Source organism: Grus americana, chromosome 5 (genome assembly GCF_028858705.1).
Source record: "Grus americana isolate bGruAme1 chromosome 5, bGruAme1.mat, whole genome shotgun sequence".
NCBI lineage: Eukaryota > Metazoa > Chordata > Aves > Gruiformes > Gruidae > Grus > Grus americana.
In genome coordinates, this window is record NC_072856.1 from 62466021 (window position 1) to 62482384 (window position 16364).

General features: G+C 44.4%; 2 protein-coding genes across 2 annotated transcripts in view; both read right to left on the bottom strand.

The window, feature by feature from the left end:
- Positions 1-4258: 4258 nt before the first annotated feature.
- Positions 4259-6658, bottom strand: HSPA2 (heat shock protein family A (Hsp70) member 2). The gene has a single exon (XM_054828301.1). The coding sequence runs from the start codon at positions 6559-6561 to the stop codon at positions 4657-4659; it is 1905 nt and encodes a 634-aa protein (XP_054684276.1). The 5' UTR covers positions 6562-6658; the 3' UTR covers positions 4259-4656.
- A 5894-nt stretch (positions 6659-12552) lies between these two features.
- Positions 12553-16364, bottom strand: part of ZBTB1 (zinc finger and BTB domain containing 1) — a 28610-nt gene continuing 24798 nt past the window's right edge. The window contains exon 3 of the mRNA XM_054826981.1: positions 12553-14475. Within this exon, the coding sequence (XP_054682956.1) occupies positions 14439-14475 (37 nt within the window). The 3' untranslated portion in view covers positions 12553-14438. The remainder of the gene's footprint in view (positions 14476-16364) is intronic.

Here is a 16364-nt window from a genome sequence, read left to right on the forward strand (position 1 = left end):
CTGGCTGGTGCTGTTATTGGGATGACAAGAGGAACCAGCTTGTCTCTGTCTCCACCCTACTGATGCAGGAGAGAGTAAAGGCAAATGGGTCATGCAAGGGTGGATCAGGGGTTTTTAATACTGCTGTTTCATCTGTGGAAGTGAAATATGTTGTTGCATCTGGAAATGCTGGCCTGCCCAAACTATATAATCACCACGCTGCTGCAAGCAAAATCTACTCTAAAGGCAGGTCTATGCTATAGGCTTCTGCCTGCATAAATATGAGGATGAGAGTGGCAGAAAGATGTGTGATACCTGACCCACATAGGCATGCTAAAGAAGTTTTACTAGCATAACTTGTTTCGCTGTGGGGTAGGGAGGGGTGATAACTTTCCTGTGATGAACAACTACAGATGTAATTTTGCTGCTGTAAGAGCATCCACATGCTTTGCTGGTTTAATATCACAGGATTCCCGTGTGCCAAGGTACAGTGTCCCTGATGTAGGCAGAGATTAGACCACCGTGCACTTTCTAAAGGGACACAGTAAGGGAAATTCATGCCAGGCACAGGCCAAAGGAGGAGAAATGTGGAATGCCTTTTAAATAAGTAGAGCTTGAAATGCTATTACATTGCAAGGCACTGACAAGACTGAGAAAAGGAACTCTAAAATTAAGTATGCATGCTGGGTATAACTGCATGCTTTTTAATGTGATGCCTTGCATTTAACTAAGTGCCAAGACTGGAAATGTGAATTCCCTGAACAATTTTCCCTTTTCTTCCTGTTCCTCTTATGTATCTGTGGGAGTGGCTCGTGATGGGGAAGACAAAATTTATGGTGCAGTCCTGAGATGCCACATCTCCTCCAGAGCTGTCTCCCCTTGGCTGTGCCCCACAGTGCCCCAAACCTTCAAGGAGAACCTTTCAAATAAATGACAGGCAACTCCCAAAAGAAAGGCTGCCCAACCTGCAGGGCTCTACACAGTGTCTCCGGAGAGATAAAAGGAAGGCTGCCGGGTTCATTCCTGTCTTTAAGATGGTATCACAAGGGATGAGCAGGACTGCAGCCTGTCTCCTAAGTCCTCTGTGCAGAACTTCAAACAGACGCTCCGGAGGCGGCAGGGCACGGGGCTGACTCACCCGGCCGGCTGGGTGGACGCAGCCTGTCCAAGCACGTCTCAGCTTTCCAGCTCCTGAGTGGGTTGCCCTCAGACAGCTCTCTTGTCCTCAGCTCCCTCCAAGGGCTCTCACATGGCACGTTATTTTAGTAATGCTTTCGGCTTTGTCTTTTTTAGGCTATTCCCTGCAAAGCGACAGTGGGGAATTGCAGGGCGACCTGCGTGGCACATAGGAGCGATTGCTTTGCATTGCTACGCACCTGGCTGCACCGTGAGTGAGGTGCTAAGGTGCTTAAGGGTTTTAATTTGGGTGATTAAATTCTCCAGTATTAAGGCTACGGGTGTTCCTCTATATAAAATAATACCATCCATATAACCTCGATCAGCAAATATAAGGAGCCATCAAAAGTTAACACTGTAGTTACACAAGCGCTACGAAGTTATAACCACTTTATATCCTTCCTATGGGCTTGGTCTTTCGCATAGCCCTGTTTAAGAATAAGCAAAGTTCAGAAACCCAGGCCCATGACTTTACAGAAGGAGGTGGCTTTCCCTGTGAGTCAGGACAGCACAAAGGATGAGAGATGCTGAGTGTGGAAGCAATGAAACTGCAGATTTTAGACAAGACTATTTTCCTGGCTTTGCCAAATTCATTTGAAATGTGCAACTGCTCCCCAGAACTACATATACACACCACACACACCTATTTGCAACTGAGGAGCTGCGTTTTCCCCTCCGACATTTGCTTTATTTCTTTAAGAAACTGGGGAAAAACACGTAGACCCCCTAGAGTCAGTGGGAAGTCCCCACTAACTTCAACAGGATCAGAGTTCAGTCTGCAGTAAGTACAATATACAGAAAATCAACTCAAAGTTATTCTTTGTTTTATAAACTAAGCGAATGCATGCAAGGAATCTAGCTCCGAGCCCATCAAGTTTTCTGCTTCTTGCATTTTGGGGGTTGTTCACATATTTGAAAGGCTACTTTGTGCCTCAAGACTTCAAAGCTTTTTCCAATCACGTAAGTCAGCAGAAATTTCTTGTCCTTTACATATCCCACACACAGTCTAGGTGTGTCCAAACTAAAAAATATCCCTTTCCTAGGAAAAAAAAAATCCAATTACTCCAGTGTTAACCTGCTTGTGTCCTCAGATCCTGAGGTATTTCAACCATCCGGATGGGTGCTTCACTTCTGTGGTCTCTGTTACTCCCTGCCTGCCCCACTGCTGAAACGGGCAGAGAGCAGCAGTGGCCGACGTGAGGGAAAGGACAGATGACAGTGCAGGCGTGTGACAAACTATCTGCTGTGCGCGTTTGGCTACATTAGCTCTGCAATACACTTAAACAGACGTTTGGGAAAAACAACAAAAAAAAATGTGTTTAATAACTGGGAAGCGACGCTGAGGAATGCACACCAAAGGCTGAAAAGTAAAGGAAACTATGTGGCAAGGGCAATTACCAGTCAGTTAATAGAAAAAAATAGTTAATCTGCATTTACAATGAACAAGGGTGCTACCTAACCCTTGGTGTCATCCCATAGTAGTGGGATTTCGGTTAGGAAGACTGTATCTGATAAAGTATTACAGTTTGCAGCAACAACTTTTCACTTACAGATAATCTACTGCTATTCATAAACATATTTACCTATTAGTTCTTAGGAAAAAAAAAATAAAATTTAGTCACAGTATCTTCTCATTCGCAGGGGTCCTATATACGTTACAGCCTGGAAATCAAGAGGCTGATTGCCAGGAAAATGCTGCGTACATAAACACGAAAAGCACCCAGCCCAGCTACAGCCTTTCCAGACTTCACTGAAGCACTCAGCAGGTGCTGAAGTTGCTGTACTCGACTTCTCAGGTCTCCCTGTGGTGGGACTGCCATTTACCTACGAACCATTCAATAAACTCGAACTGGTTTTGAATCATTTGCGACAACAGCCGATCAAACGAGCTCTGTACAAGCCTCGCGTTCCCCCGTGGCGACTGTAACGCCTTTCTGTAGCCAGTGAAGAAAAACGCACAGTCAGTGGCCTGGCAGCAGCCGAGAAAAAAATAGTTTTTATAGACTTTTTTTTTATACATCACCTATAAACTTAAGGAATCAGAGTCCTAAAAGTTCTTTGCAGCCTGGAGAGCCAGCAGGACAGTGCCTGCCTTATTTCCCAGCACACCAACACTCCCACTTACTAACGAGCAACCAAACAAAAACACAGCGGATGATTCCCTTCAACTGCCCACTGCTCTGCAGTTTTTTCCCTTAAAGGACAAGCCAGTCCAAAATGTGCATGTCATCAGGCTCCTCCATTACAGCTAATTAATTCGCAGCTCCTCAGACTCTAAACATGTGAGGGTTTTTTTTGCTTTCTGAAACAAATGAAGAGCTTTGGAGACGGTTTGTAGTAAAGCCAGACGAGTTTAACTGTTAGAAATTTTGCCTATTCTAACAAGTTCAGTGTCCTGGCTCCTTACTCAGCACTGCCGGCTCTCAGGGTCCCCTTGGCAGCTGTACTTTTGATTGTCTTAGAGAGGAAAAAAACACCCGCATTCAGTAAAATATGGAAAGTTCAGCTTGCACACTAGCAACCCAAGAATAACTCAGCACTTTCTATAGCCGGCCACAAACTGGTCTCTATTTTACCGAGCCCAGCCGCCTGCCAAGCAGGACTATTTTTGTTATACTTATTTCTCTGCTGTTTTATTTCAGTGACACGAACGCAAGCAGCTGCCCCGCGTTTCCACTGCCGCAGCAGCCCAAGCCCCAAGTTACGGAGGAAGAGCAGGTCCTACCCGAAAAACAACACCCCCAGCTCAGGGAAACGTTCCACGGTACCGGGGGTCCCGCTCACACCGGCCCCGGGGGTCTGCGACACCAGCGCAGCCCACACCCCCCCACACCCGCCCCGGCGCCCTGCGGCTGAAGCCGGCTCCCTGCTGGGCCCGCTCGGCCGAGCCGCCGCCCCGAGCCAACACCGAGCCCGTAGCGGCCGCCGTGCCCGTTTTCTGCTCAAGCCGCCGTCCATCCCCCGCCCCCCCCGGAGCCCCCGGCCGCCGCCGCCCCGGCCCAGCGGGCTGCCAGCACCCACCCCGCGGCGGGGCACTGCCGGGAAGGGCTTCTTCACCCACCCACCCCCGCTACTGTCCCTTCACAGAGAGGAAAAAGATAGGTTTATGCTTTCAATATGTTTTATTTATTACCAAAATTTCCAGAAGCCGAATTTGGTGTATATATATATTTTTAATCTTCTGTAAAGATTTTCATGCATAACTTGAAACTTGTCAACTGCAACAGTCGAGTGGTTACTTTAGAAGAGACACTTGAACAAGAGACAAACATCCAGAGTACAAACAGCTGTATCTGAATTAACAAAACTTGTCTATTACTAACCTTATAAAGCAGGACGTGCCTTCCCTTTTATCAAAACCAAGCTGACAGATCTGCCTTTATACACACCCAACAGAATAAACTCTGTTATCGGCAAGGACGTTTTCCTTAAACGTTAGAAAAAAAAATACAAAGCAAAGAATGGAGTGACTGTCCATAAACCAGTCTATACTTCGGTCCTCTAATCTACTTCTTCAATGGTCGGACCACCGGAGCCACCTGCCCCAGCCCCTCCAGCTCCCTGGTACAATTTTGTGACGATCGGGTTGCAGAGTTTCTCCAGCTCTTTCTGCTTGTGCTCATACTCTTCCTTCTCAGCCATCTGGTTGCGATCGAGCCAAGAGACCACTTCCCGACACTTGTCGAGCACTTTCTGCTTGTCCTGGTCACTGATCTTTCCCTTCAATTTATCATCCTCCACTGTCTGCTTCATGTTGTACGTGTAGGACTCGAGGGAGTTCTTGGCTGCCACCCGATCTCGGTTAGCTTCATCCTCCGCTTTGTATTTCTCTGCTTCTTGCACCATACGGTCAATGTCATCCTTGCTAAGGCGACCCTTGTCATTGGTGATAGTAATCTTGTTCTCCTTACCCGTGCTCTTGTCCACAGCGCTGACATTCAGGATACCATTGGCATCGATGTCAAAAGTGACCTCGATCTGGGGGACTCCACGGGGTGCCGGGGGGATGCCTGTTAGGTCAAACTTGCCCAGCAAGTTGTTGTCCTTCGTCATAGCCCTCTCACCCTCGTACACCTGGACCAGGACACTGCTCTGGTTGTCAGAGTAAGTGGTGAAGGTCTGAGTTTGTTTGGTGGGAATGGTGGTGTTACGCTTGATGAGAGCAGTCATCACTCCACCGGCTGTCTCGATGCCCAGGGACAGAGGGGTGACATCCAACAGCAGCAGATCCTGCACATTCTCAGACTTGTCTCCCATGAGGATAGCTGCTTGCACAGCAGCGCCATAAGCAACAGCCTCATCAGGGTTGATGCTCTTGTTGAGCTCTTTGCCATTGAAGAAGTCCTGTAGCAGCTTTTGGATCTTGGGGATACGGGTAGAGCCACCCACCAGCACGATCTCCTGGATCTGTCCCTTGTCTAGCTTGGCATCACGCAGGGCCTTCTCCACTGGCTCCAGGGTGCCACGGAAGAGATCAGCATTGAGCTCCTCGAAGCGGGCACGAGTAATGGAAGTGTAGAAGTCAATACCCTCAAAAAGGGAGTCAATCTCAATGCTAGCTTGTGTGGAAGAGCTGAGAGTGCGCTTTGCCCTCTCACAAGCTGTACGCAGTCGCCTCACTGCTCGCTTGTTACCAGCAATGTCACGCTTGTGCTTACGCTTGAATTCTTCCACAAAGTGGTTCACCATGCGGTTGTCAAAGTCCTCCCCACCCAGATGGGTGTCACCAGCTGTGGACTTCACCTCAAAGATGCCATCCTCAATGGTAAGGATGGACACATCGAAAGTGCCCCCTCCCAAGTCAAAGATCAGCACATTCTTCTCTCCAGCCCGGGTACCTTTCTTGTCCAAGCCATAGGCTATAGCAGCTGCTGTGGGCTCGTTGATAATACGCATCACATTAAGGCCAGTGATGGTGCCAGCATCTTTGGTGGCCTGGCGCTGAGAGTCATTGAAGTAAGCAGGCACGGTGATGACGGCATTCTGCACCTTGCGCCCCAGATAGGCCTCAGCAATCTCCTTCATCTTGGTAAGGACCATGGAGCTGATCTCCTCTGGGAAGAAGGTTTTCATCTCACCCTTGTACTCCACTTGCACCTTGGGCTTGCCACCCTCATTCACCACACGGAAGGGCCAGTGCTTCATGTCAGACTGCACTGTAGGGTCATCATACTTGCGGCCAATGAGACGCTTGGCATCAAAGATGGTGTTGGTAGGGTTCATAGCCACCTGGTTCTTGGCAGCATCACCAATGAGACGCTCTGTATCGGTGAAGGCCACATAGCTGGGCGTGGTGCGGTTGCCCTGGTCATTGGCGATGATCTCCACTTTGCCATGCTGGAAGACACCCACGCAGGAGTACGTGGTGCCCAAGTCGATGCCGATTGCCGGCCCTTTGCCAGACATGATGATAGGTTTCGCTCTGATCAGCTACTCACTCGCGGTCACGTCTCCCGCCGCCCGCTCTCGCTCCCGTCCGCGGCGCGATGTGCCGTCACGGCGCTGTTGACACCGGCTTTATAGCCGGCTCAGCCGTCTTCTGGAACCTGCCAGAACCCTGCTGGCCAATCTAGACGCCCGCCCGCCACTACTGGCCAATCGGCTCCGTGAGTCGCCGAAGAGCACCCGCCCCCTTCCTCCTGGCTAATCAGAACTGTGGCGCCCACTCGTCAGCCCCGCCCTCCCCGCTGTACGGCGGCCAGACCGTAACTTCTTCCTGGTTTTTCTCGATCCGTCTCGGCTAGCAGTGTGCGCCACCTCCCTCGGCCAATCACCACTCGCGCTTCGCATTCGCCCCGCCCCCGCCCCAAACTCTGCTAGAAAGTTCCAGTGGACGTTAGACGCAAAGTTGGGATTGATATCAGCGTTATCCAATGGGGATTTGGCAGACGGGTGTGGGGCGGGGCGAGGGCCACTGCGGCGGGGAGGGGAGGGGAGGGGAGGGGAGGGGAGGGCTGGGCTGGGCGGTCGCTGCCTGCCTCGCTCCGCGCTCACTCCTCTTCTCCCCCACCGTCCCGCCCCGCCCCGCCCCGGCCGTAGCAGCACGTAGCCCGCGAGCGGCAGCCTTCAGGGGTGCGGGGGGGTGAGGGGGGAGCTCGCCTCCCAGTGTTTGTAATTCCGGAAAGTTCCGTCCAACGCTGCGTGTCATCTCCCAGCCAGCCGCCGGCTGGTGGGGAATTTACCCTTACTTGGTCGCAAGGCGGCAGAAATTCAACCCTCACGCACACACACGCACACTCCTCCTGCCAGCCTTCCCCCCCCCGCCCCGTCTTGTCAGGGAGAAACGGCCGCCGAGCCGCCCCCTCCCTCCGCAGCCACCCCCGGCCGGGGCTGAGTCGCCGCCAGCCTGAGGAAAATTCTCCACAGCGCGAGCGGCTTCGCGCCCTCCCTCTGCGGCAGAGGGAAAGTCCCGCAGCGAGCAGAGCCTGAGGCAGTTTTTAGCCTTATTTTGGCCGAACTTGGCAGGCTGACAGCCCTCCTTGCGCACACCCCTTCTCGGGGGCAGCGCGGACCGTTTCCTCCCCCTCACCGGCCGCCCTGAACCGCGGGAGCCTGTAGTCACCGCCGCTGAGGCGGTAGGTAGCCTGCCCCGGTGTCGGAAGCTTTCCCCTCTGAAAGCAGCAGTAGTTAGGGGTTTGGGGAGCCTTGTTGCTGCGTGTTTCTGCGTGGTGACCATTCTTGAAACGCCTCCAAATTTTTGTCTGTTGTGCTAATGTAAAATGTCGTCACGCCTACATTTAGCAAAAGCTATGAAGCTATTAACTCGGAGCTAGGAAAGTGCTTTGATGAAAATATATTAAACATTAAAATCTGCTGTGGTTCCTCCAAATTATTTCTCCTTACTTTGAGACAAGCACTTCAAAATATTCCAGTTCTAGTAAGGAGAGGAAATTACCATGCTGAGATTTTTTTTCCTCGGAGGCTTAGTGAGTAGCTCCTTTCCAATAGCTACGTTAAAAATGTGGCTAAAAGTCTGCTACCCGTAGACTTTACGTGTTACATGAGAGATGGATTAAATACGCTGTATGCTAAAATAATCTTTCATTAATTTTGTCCCCAGCCTTCGGCATTATGCTATAGCAGCCCTCATAGAAAATATGTTACAGCTTTTCCCAGAATGATTTGAGTTCATGCAATTAGAGATACTCTTAACTCCCATTCAAAAACATGCTTGTTTCAATTAGTGTATTTTTCAAAGACTTTTTGCAAGACATGAGGATTCCATCTTTTCTGTGTAGTATGCGCGTATGTAATTTTAGATGGAAAAGCTTCAATTTCTGACAGTAAATATTGTACATGTTTAAATACCTATTAATCTTCCACACATCCTGGTCCTTTTTCACATGGGTTCTGACCTTGGAGAAAACCTAATGAAGTCAATGGAAAATGGAAACCGTCGGCTCTCCCTACCTACAACAGGAGCTGCTCTGTATATACCGTATGCATATTTCTTTGATGGGAAGGGTGTCGGTTTCTCCTGTAGTTAGACCAGGGACTGATTCATCACTGAACTATCTCTTCCTGTAATTCACTGCTACTTCATTCAGTTGATTGTATCATATGGAGCAGGGAGAAATGCCAGGACAATACAAAGAGAGTTGGTTGATAAATTCGGTTTAAGCTGAAAAGTTGATGTTATTTATGTTAATTTGTATCCTTGTGAGGATTGTCCCTTAGGAGCACTGGTAATTCACGAGAACTGTGTTTTGATAGCTGCAGTACAAATTCAGACCCTGTTATTTCAGAGTAAAAAGAGGATTTCTGCCTCAAAAACGTATGTACAGAAACAAGAGATAGAACAAATGGACTAAGAAATAACACAATATTGATTAGCACAATAAGCAGTCTTTGTGGCAAAATTAACTTGATATGTCACTTGAGTGTACCTGTAATCAAACAGGTTTTATCAGATTTAGAAGTGACATTTCATTAATTTGGCCCAAAGCTTTTAGCTGTATGTTTTATCAGCCCAGGCACAAAATATGTACAACATCTCCAGACAAAACTTGTTTGGGGTTTCCTTGGCCAGATAACTAGTATGGTCCTGGTATGGTTGTGCTGATAACCTGCTAAAGAGGTGTTTGCATTACTGCTTACCCTGATAGCACTCCCTCAGTCCTATTTATTTCATCATTTGAATTGTTTTGCTATAGTAAATTTGGGGAAAAGATCATGGAGGAACGTAGGAGCATACCATTTTAATGCTAATGCTGTAAATGACATACTCGTGGCCATTCTCAGGAAAAAATCAAAAGTTGTGTAGACTCAGGCTACTGAATATTTCATTTAGCCTGCTGCAGAAGTATTTCCTTTCCAGTTGAGCACGCAGGTGCTGTTTTCTTCTTGTACAACGATATGTATAGGTCTGAGTTGGTTTTTAAGCTTTTGTTCCTAATCAGAAGTTCACGTGATGTTCTTGCCATCATCTGATGTCCTTAGAGAAAGTCCAGTCTGACTAGAGGGAGCAACCTCTAAAACCTCATTAGACTTATTCTCTCTTCTCAGCAGAACTATTACAAGCCTGCTTTTTGTCAGCAGTTCTCTAAGACTTGCAGCACAATTTGTGAAACAACTCATCTATGCAGTCATCCTCTCATATGGGAAGAGCCACATGATTTTCTTTTATGTTGCTCCATATGCAGTCATGTTACAGGTGAGCCAGAGACTGGCTCAGAAATTAAAGAGTGAGTTTTATGGTGAGGACTTCAGCACAAATTTGATTTTCCCTTTAACAAAACATTCGCTGTTATTCCCCTATCCTGAATCTGTAAGTCATATTTTCATAGTAACTTCCAGAGGAGCAAGTTGGTGCCTCTGGAAGTAGCAGGTCTCTTCCTGATCCATCTATTTGTGTTTAGGATCGATGATGCACCCATGTCTCCTGTTTGGCAGCATTATGTAATATGCTGTAGGCTATTCTCCATTACACCACCCACCCAGAAATGAAGATGGTATTAGATTTCTTCAGTGAAGCAAGAGCTCAGTATCTGGAGCAGAACTGAAAACTCAACCTTTATCTTTATCTCAATAAAAGGAAGATTTTTTTCTCCACACACATTTCATAAGGCAATGTAGTATAAAAATAAGAGTGAACACAAGTTGCAGTTCAGATATTAGCCACTTGAATCATTAAAATGATAACGTTGAAATGCAATGGTCTGTTCAGGTTTGATGATCAGAAGATCTGAGACATTAAATTCTGGTATTCATTTCCCTCATATCCATTTTCCTAGTATCCATTTCCCTAGTAAAACTATCCAGAAAATTGCATAAATCAGATTGTATTGGGGCAGATAAATGAATTATTTTATAATACAGCAATCAGTTCAGAAGAGTCTAAGCAACAGCTCTTCTAAGAGCGAATAATACTTTGTCATAATACCTTTTCATCACTGAAACTCTTCATCTCGTTTATATTTGTGAATACATGTCTCACAGTTGGAATTAAGACAAGAATTACCGGTGTATCAAATGACAACAGATTGTTCTGACAAGGTGCTGTTGTGTGAAAACCTGCAGTGTATGTGGGGGGAACTATGTAACTTTTTTGTGTTATTTTGGTTTTATATGCCTCCACTTTTTGCACACAGATAGTCCTTGTTAATTTGAAAGGCAGCCACAATACATGATCTTTCTTAAATAAGTGTTCTTTTGTTTTTGTGAATAACAAAATAAAGTTCTGCAAATCAGTATAACATGTTTTCAGCAAATTATGCAAATGCATGATCAGTAATATGGAAATATTCAGAACAGCAGAATATAGGGCACAGTAATTTGGTATTGCCAAACCAGAAGTTCAAAAATCATGAGTCAGATCTCCTAAAATTATAAACCTAGTTTAAAATTATGAGTTTAAAAAACACACGTGGCTTTATTCACCTTCTGGCTTTTTGATCTTTAGCTATGTTCAAATTACACTTTTAGGATTTTCCATGTAATTTGCAGAGCTAGTTTTTTTAAATAAATAAAATAGCTGATTACACCATCTCACAACTAAACCCAGGTTGCCTCAGATTGCTTAGACTAATAAAATCATGGAAGTTGTCAACACTGATTAAACTAATGCTTGATGTTTCAAGGAATAATTATTTTATAATTAAGTGGTTTTAAAGCACATTTATTTACATAGACTTCTGACTGTTTGCTAAGGCGTGATTAAAAGCTGAGGTTAGTATCACTAGTGCTAACTAGATAAACTGGTGTACTGTGCTTTTTAGGCAGTCAGTTCTTTACTTTCCTATAACTGCAGCCTCCTTTTCTTGCACCCAGTGCCAGCTCTTCTGACACTAATAAATAAGAGACTTTGAAGCAGAGTTTGCAAGTAATCACAGAATCAGATCAGAAAAGGACCTCAATAGGTCATTTAGTCTCATTTTGTGTCTAACCAAAATCTCATTTCTTGCAGTTTAAGGCAATTATTTCTATTCTTATCAACTGGGGATATAAGAAAACATGATTCCATTTTTCTTTGCAACTAACTTCTATATATATGAAAATCATCGTGTTTCCCCTCTACTGTCTCTTCTGTAAGATGACCTAAAATCATTCAATCTGTGCTCAAAGGCAAAGTTTTCTCAGCTTCTAGGCATTCTCATTGCTTTCTCTTGAATTCTGTGCGCACAACTTGTATCTTATTTTTCAAGTGCCATGATCAAAACTGGAGACGTTGCTAGCTCACGCCTTAGCAGTTCTGAAGGAGCAGATTATACGCCAGTTTAGACATTTCAGTTTATACCTTTATGTGCAATAGCATGATTTTGCAGACTCATTTTCAGAATTTGATCCAAAATAACACACTGAATCTTTTAAATGGAAATTAAGCAGCTGTTCCTTTACTTGTACAGCTAATGATTCCAGCTTGCACTTGTTCCTATTAAATAGCATCTTATGTTTTCAGATCGTGTCTGCACCTTGCCAGGGTTATTTTGAATTCTCATCTTATCTTCTAGTATACTAAAAGTCAAACTCTGCTTTGTCTTGTTGAAGGTATTAAAAGGATACTCAATATGGTCCAGGTGGTGAATAAATTAAGACGATTTTGTCTAGAACTGCTGTGAATAGGGTTAAACAACATATTGGCAGTAACTGTAATGCTGGAAAATTGATAAGCCTTAAACAAGGGAAATGGTGTACTGTAAACACAGGCAAAGACCAATACTTCGTACTCAGAGATCAATATAATTTGATTAATCTCTTGGATTCACTTAAATGCTTAGTGTGAAGAATTTTTATAATAATTGAACTGTAGTGGTGCTATAAATTTATCCTATTTTCTCATTTCTATCATTTGATTTTTACCTATCTCAGTTTTCCCTCTTGTCACTTTTAGCAGGTGAATGGGAAAAACACAGGAGCAGATGAAGCAGGTGGTAACTGGAACTTCACACTGTTGCCAGGACTGTTATTAACTCAGGTATAGGATGGAATTAAATGAGAATAATAAGCAGATTTGTAAGAATATTTTATTAAAGATACTGTATCAAAGCACAGAATAAGCTTTAAAGATGATGAAAACTAACCTGGAATGTCTTCACTGATACTCTACATAGACTACAAATAATTGCTAAGTTACAGAACAGTCACAGCCTGTTCTAGATGTCCTATGCTCAGTATACTATTGAAGGCCTGTCTTTAGGTGATGCTATAAACATATTTCCCTTCTTTCATCTGCTCAGTAGTGGTCCTACCGTGAAGGTCCTTCCTGTTCTCTATGGAAAGGACATCCCGTTTTCTATTACACTTCCCAGCTATATTGTGCCTTCTCCCTGTGGAGTCCCCAGTGGTATCTGGCTTTGCCCAGATATTCACCGTCTTCCCCTTTGCTCCAACACAGCTGCTGGGACGGAAGTGTCAGCATTCCAATGCACTGAAGGATTTTAAAATGCCTATATTAATGTTTAAGGTGTTATGTGTTAATAGAGCTGATACCTTCAACATCTATATGCTGAAATGTTTGGGGCTATGTAATTAGATTAAGCAACCACATTCAAAGATATCTGAAAATCTTTTCTTGCATTTGCATAGCAACTTTATAAACTCAAAAAGAGTAAAGCAAGCACAGACACATGCCCTATACAAGCTGCAATACAGACAGTATTTTACACACTTCATAACAACAGTAATGAAAATTATGCCAATTGTAAAATTATAGACAGACTCTTCTTGAGATAACAGTTATACTGAACAATGAAACATCCTTTTATAGTCATGAGTAGAATTAGTAAGACGCGTAACTACAGCAGAATATAGATCAGCTTGTTTAGTCTGCTTACATGTCTCAATCTGAGCCACTGTTGTTTGGGGGAAGCAAAAGAAATTAGTATATTTTTAATCCATGCTGGCCCTAATTTGAAACATTTAGTGCCTTGTTGGTTTTTTTGGTTAGGGTTTTTTTTCCCCATTAATTTAGCTGGAAACATTAGGATTCCTAAAATGCTCAAATCTGAACATGAATGCCTGATTCTCCTCTTCAAGCCAGCTTTTGCAAGGCTTAGATCCAGAACAAAGTGCACCCTGTTCCCTGTGAAGATTATTTCACATTTACTCATCTCCGTGTTGGTAAATTTTTTTCACCATTCTTGCAATAAGACCAGAGCACCATGTCTTTACTCTCCACATACAAGCACTGTGCTCCGTGGAAGGTCCTCTTCAGCTTGCAAATGATGATCATGGCAGCAGGGGGAATCGGGTCAGCTGGATCTTTCTCACCATCCTGTCCTTCCTCAGGGACCCTCTGTCCTCAGTTTTTAAGATTTTTCTTTCACTTTGTACTCCAGGTAATTTTTTTTTCTCTTTTTTAACACTTGATAGTTTAGCATTGCAACTGTCTGAAAATACATTAAGTTCTAGTTCATGAGTATACACTTTAATATTTGAACTAAAAGATCTAAACAGTTTTTGACAGAAACTCTAATAAGCCTCATTTCAGAAAAGGAGCAATCCAACACATGAATAGCAAATTCTGCAAACTCATTTCAGTGAAGCCCTTAACACCTGGCATCTGCCTCTTTCAGCTGTTTGCTCCATGAAAGGAGACTTCAAATTTTGTTTTTAACAGGTGTAAATAATAGTCACAAGGAAGAAAGTTTTATAATACAGAGAAGAGTCCAAAACAACTTTTACTGCATGTTCTAATTTGAGTGGTTTGGTGCCTTTTGCGACTGCTGCAGTATGTCAAAAAAGCAAAGGTGGTGCCAATTCAGATCTGGCACACGCGGTTCTGAGTTTTTATGAAATCTTTTGCCGACCAGTTCTTCCTCATGTCTTCTTCAAACCTGGTTCTCTCAGTTGTTCAGAAGCTTAGAAGTCCCTATTTCACTACTGCCATGCAGAAAAGAAATGCAAGAAAAATATTAAACGTCAGAAGCCCACACTCCAGTATATTTGCTAGCATGATGCGGTCCCTCCCACCTCACTATGGTGTGGTTTTGCTTTAAATACCCATCCTTCAGTTATATTCAGAGCACCCGCCACAGCCAGGAACTCTGTTTAAAAACCATACAGTTCATTTCCTTCAACCCCTACCCCACTGAAACACAACTTAACCTTAAACAATATTTTGATCTTGTTTCAGAAACTTTTGTTTCTTTCTCCTTTGCCTTCCATTTTCAAAACAGCTAAAGATTTGCTGAATAAAAACTTCACTTCCCAAGCCTCCCAGAAGTTATTTTTGATACTGTATGTGTTACTTTCCAGCAGTGGTTTATGGCTTGGCTTAGTGAATGCTCAAAAAATTGCACAAGTATTATTTCTCCTCAGCCTGGACTTATAACTTGGAACACCCTCACCCTGGAATACTTCTTACTGCTTCATATTTGCCTCTGTTGATTGTGTGGCTTTTTTTTTTCCTTGCCTAACTCAGAGGTAACTGTTATATATTTACTTAACCTCCCTCCCCAAATTCTTATGTTAAATGCAGATAAATGATATAAGTATTTACAATTCCTGTAAGTCTCTTTCAACCAAACTAATTTACAACAAATAGGAGCAGCTTCGTATCTGATATGAACAGTCAAGAAACTGGAAACATGTGGATGTAACTTTCAAAGACCGATTTCTTTCTCTGGATACGTAAATCACATGGTACAAAGTATATGATTGTCCCGCTTCTGGCTAATTTACACTTGATGTTTCTATGCGCACTGTGGCAGCCCTGGACCAAGTGGTTTTGCCTACACTGCAGAGCAGGAAAGGCTTCAAGGCTGCGTGTGAAGCCAGGTTTATCAGCTCTCTGCATTACTTACCTGCTCAAACGTCAAGGCCAGCTCAGGGCTGAATTTCCTGGCACACCTTTGAGAGGAAAGCCTTCAGAGTGGTACTCCACACTTCAACGCACATTATAGGATGCCCTGTGTGACATCTGGCCAGGCCCTGACAGCATACACCAGGCCCAGAATTGTTTGTATATTGTGTCTGCCTTCTGTGCCATGTCACATAGTTCACGGCAGGCAAAAAAACAACCTGGGACAAATGGCTTTTGTTTCATGCCAGGAGGGCAATGTGAACATGGGGAAGCAGGTCTTGGGCAAACCACTACCTTCAAAGTACTGCTGGTTCTGGCAGCAAGTCCATGTATCTACCTAATACATTCTTTGAATCTTGGAGGGGAATTCATTGGACTGATGCTGTTATCTCAAAGTAGCTCTTACTTGACTAGCTAGTCAGGAAATGCCTTGTTTGTTTGTAAACTAACAGAGGAGGAAAAAAAGGTATTCTAACTACAGTATGCATATGAACACTATTTTTCCCCAGGGAACAACAGTGTTTAACATCACCATTTATTAAGATGCCTGCCTGCATTTTACAGTCAAAGATCTCTGTTATTTGCAGATCATCCACAGCTCACGTGGCATGACTGAGCGTCTTTACACCACCGCCCTCAAATACACTGACTATGCTGTGTGAGACCACCTCTGAGTGTGGGAAGGTGGGTTGCCTGTGAATATGAAATTAAATTTTTCCAATGATTCTGAAAAAATACTGCTAATCAGTGCCAATTGTGGTGGTGTACATACGGAACTGAACACCAGAGAACTGCTGGCATTGGTGATTTTAGCCCACAGAAAGCTAGATTACAGGTAAAATGTTATGACCTCCTCCCAGACTCCAAAATCCTGCAGCTACCCTAAAAACAGAAGTTGCTTTAGGAATGTACAGCTGCAAGAGGATCTGCTTCACTCTTTGCACAGTCAACTCTGCTCAATAAATAG